We start from the raw sequence: 2,500 nt of genomic DNA, 5'->3' as shown, positions 1-2,500 counted from the left end.
CTCGACACCCTAAAAAGGGATACTGAAAATATATGTCACTTTTATAAGAAGCACATGAAAATATTGCAAATCCTTATTGCATCATGTAATAGATCTATTATTCAGCTACAAAATGAGCCATAATACAATTACAGGGCGATTAAAAGACGAAATACAGTTACAGGGCGATGTAAAAGTATGCATATAAGCACATTTAGATCGTTTTCGTGTACCCCATGACCTTTTGTTTATTCAAATTGTTACTTCCGTTTGTTTCTTTATTTGTTGTTCTTTTGTTAGTTTGTGTTTTCTGATGTTTCTAAAAGTTATGAACACATTTTAATGAGATTTTGACCAGAGGTGTGTTCCCCGCGCCCTGTTGGCTGGAATTTAGCGGCACTAAAGGCAACGTGGAAGTATTTCTCATCTTTATTCTTCTTTCCCTTTCCTTCTTCAAACAATGTACCCTAAATTTGCCTTTTCCCCACTTCTTTGACGTATATATCGTTATGGTAGAGGGAAAATAAAAACATTAAGGCAGGCTTTGTGGTGTTTATTGGGCGTAAATCATGTAAAAACTCGTCAAAAACACATTGATAGACGATCTAGATCTTAAGATAGCGTAATCGATTCTGAATCTTAGTGATGAGAGCCCGTAAAGGACACGTTCGCTAAAGGGTTAATGGCTGTGGTAAACACTTTTACGTTCCTTTCCCTTTTAAAAGCCAAAGACAGATGGGATGGATCAGGTTTTTGATCTGGTTAAGTAAAAGAGGAAGGAGAATTCTTTCGCAGGTTATAGACACACAGGATGTCAGAGAAATCGGTCTCTATCAATCAGGATGGTTTTAGAATGGGAATGATAGTTACTTGTTTCCATAGTTGAAGAGATTAAGAGGAGGATTTCTTGCCTTTCCCTGTATCTTTGCAAGGATGATGTCCTAAGTGATTCACTCATCCCCAGGTGCAGTGAATTTGCTAGTCTTAATTTAATGGCTGCAAGGACTTCTTCACGTAAAAGGAGCATCAGCTTCATCTCAGAATAATCACTGATAGTCAGTCTCGTTCTTGTGATTTAATTTAAGAGAACACCTGCGTATGGATATGGATAATGGGAGATTATCAATAGAAGACCTTTCACACCAGAGAGAGAGTGAGAGAGACTTTTTACTTTGACACGTTTATTGAGACGAAAGAAAAATTACATCTCAAAGGGATGAAGTAACTTAGGTTGAGAGAGAGAGAGATTTGAAAAAAAAGATCAGTTTACATGCTCTATTACATAGGAAAGATGTCCAAGCATTTACCCAATCTGACTGAACTTATATTGATTAAGGGCCAAAATCAAGCATTAAATATACATGTCTGAGGGGCTGCACATTAGTGCTCGCCTTATTTGTTAATTAACTATTTAATAACTGAAAAAACATATATATGATTTTACAAAAATGAAGTTTCCTTAAACCTTTATGTTCCATTGTGGTACCCTCAAAGTCACTGTGGGCCATTAGTTGTCAGCTGATGATTTTCAATTTCTGCTACAAGTTGTAGAGGGGTAAACCGTTGTCTAAAGACCAATGGAAACATTTTTTCCCTTGTAATTATAGTTGCTGAGCAAATTGTTTTTGCATTATGAGCATCACTTGTTGTATCTTCTGCATCAACATTTGCAGTAGGTCCTGTCTTTCCTGTGTTCTGAAGCAGGTGCAGATGCCGGAGCTGCTGTATATGCTGAAACATGATAGATGTCGTTTAGCGTGAGCATCTTTTCATTGTATTCCGTGATATCATTGGTGTCAATTTCCCTCGGGACATCGAACACCTTGAAGGTAGTACAGTGTCCTGTGCCCTGTGCTCTGCTTATGTCGAGGATATCTCCAGCCGCTCCGGTCGTAGTTATACGTGTAAGAATTTCTTCAATCTAAACCGTACAGAGATATTATTTCGTCCGAATCTTAATTCTAGGGCTCCTTTAGTCTTGTTAAACGGGGCCATCTCCAGCACTTGAGACACCCAACGGTATTTGTCTCCATGTGTCGAGTTGTATCCCTCTTGAAGTATGTACATAGATGGCTGGGGATGCCAAAGATCCCTCATTACGCGTATCTAAGCATGAATTCACCAACGTTTTTTTTTTATTTTCACCTTAAGTCGCTTTGGATCCTTATAGATATTTTATTAACATGAGCCACGCACTTGTTTATTAGAAAGCGAAATATATTTGTAGGCCCCATTGTCTAAGTGATTAGGCAGGCAGAGGTTATATTAAAAAAAAAAATAGTCCTCTCTCCTTGATGGCTGGAACGGAACTAAGAAAGAGAGAGAGAGAGAGAGAGAGAGAGAGAGAGAGAGAGAGAGAGAGAGAGAGAGAGAGAGAGAGAGTGAGAGAAAGTGAGAGAGAAAGAGAGAGAGAGAGAGACAGAGAGAGAAAGAAAAGCATTAATTAAGTGGAGAGGTTTCACAGCAGCTGTAGAAGTCATCGTCGCTGAAGGGCGTCCCGGGTCGCGATGTGCCCGGCGTG

The 2,500-nt window shown here is 39.0% G+C and overlaps 1 protein-coding gene across 2 annotated transcripts in view; it reads right to left on the bottom strand.

The window, feature by feature from the left end:
- Window positions 1-516: 516 nt before the first annotated feature.
- The window catches only part of LOC113818235 (uncharacterized), a 13,730-nt gene continuing 11,746 nt past the window's right edge, over window positions 517-2,500 (bottom strand). For both annotated transcript variants that reach the window (XM_027370413.2, XM_027370414.2), the window contains exon 7: window positions 517-2,500. This exon is cut by the window's right edge. In XM_027370413.2, the coding sequence (XP_027226214.1) occupies window positions 2,419-2,500 (82 nt within the window). In that variant the 3' untranslated portion in view covers window positions 517-2,418.

Source organism: Penaeus vannamei, chromosome 33, assembly GCF_042767895.1.
Source record: "Penaeus vannamei isolate JL-2024 chromosome 33, ASM4276789v1, whole genome shotgun sequence".
Taxonomy (NCBI): Eukaryota; Metazoa; Arthropoda; class Malacostraca; order Decapoda; family Penaeidae; genus Penaeus; species Penaeus vannamei.
This window is presented reverse-complemented; position numbering and strand designations above follow the sequence as displayed.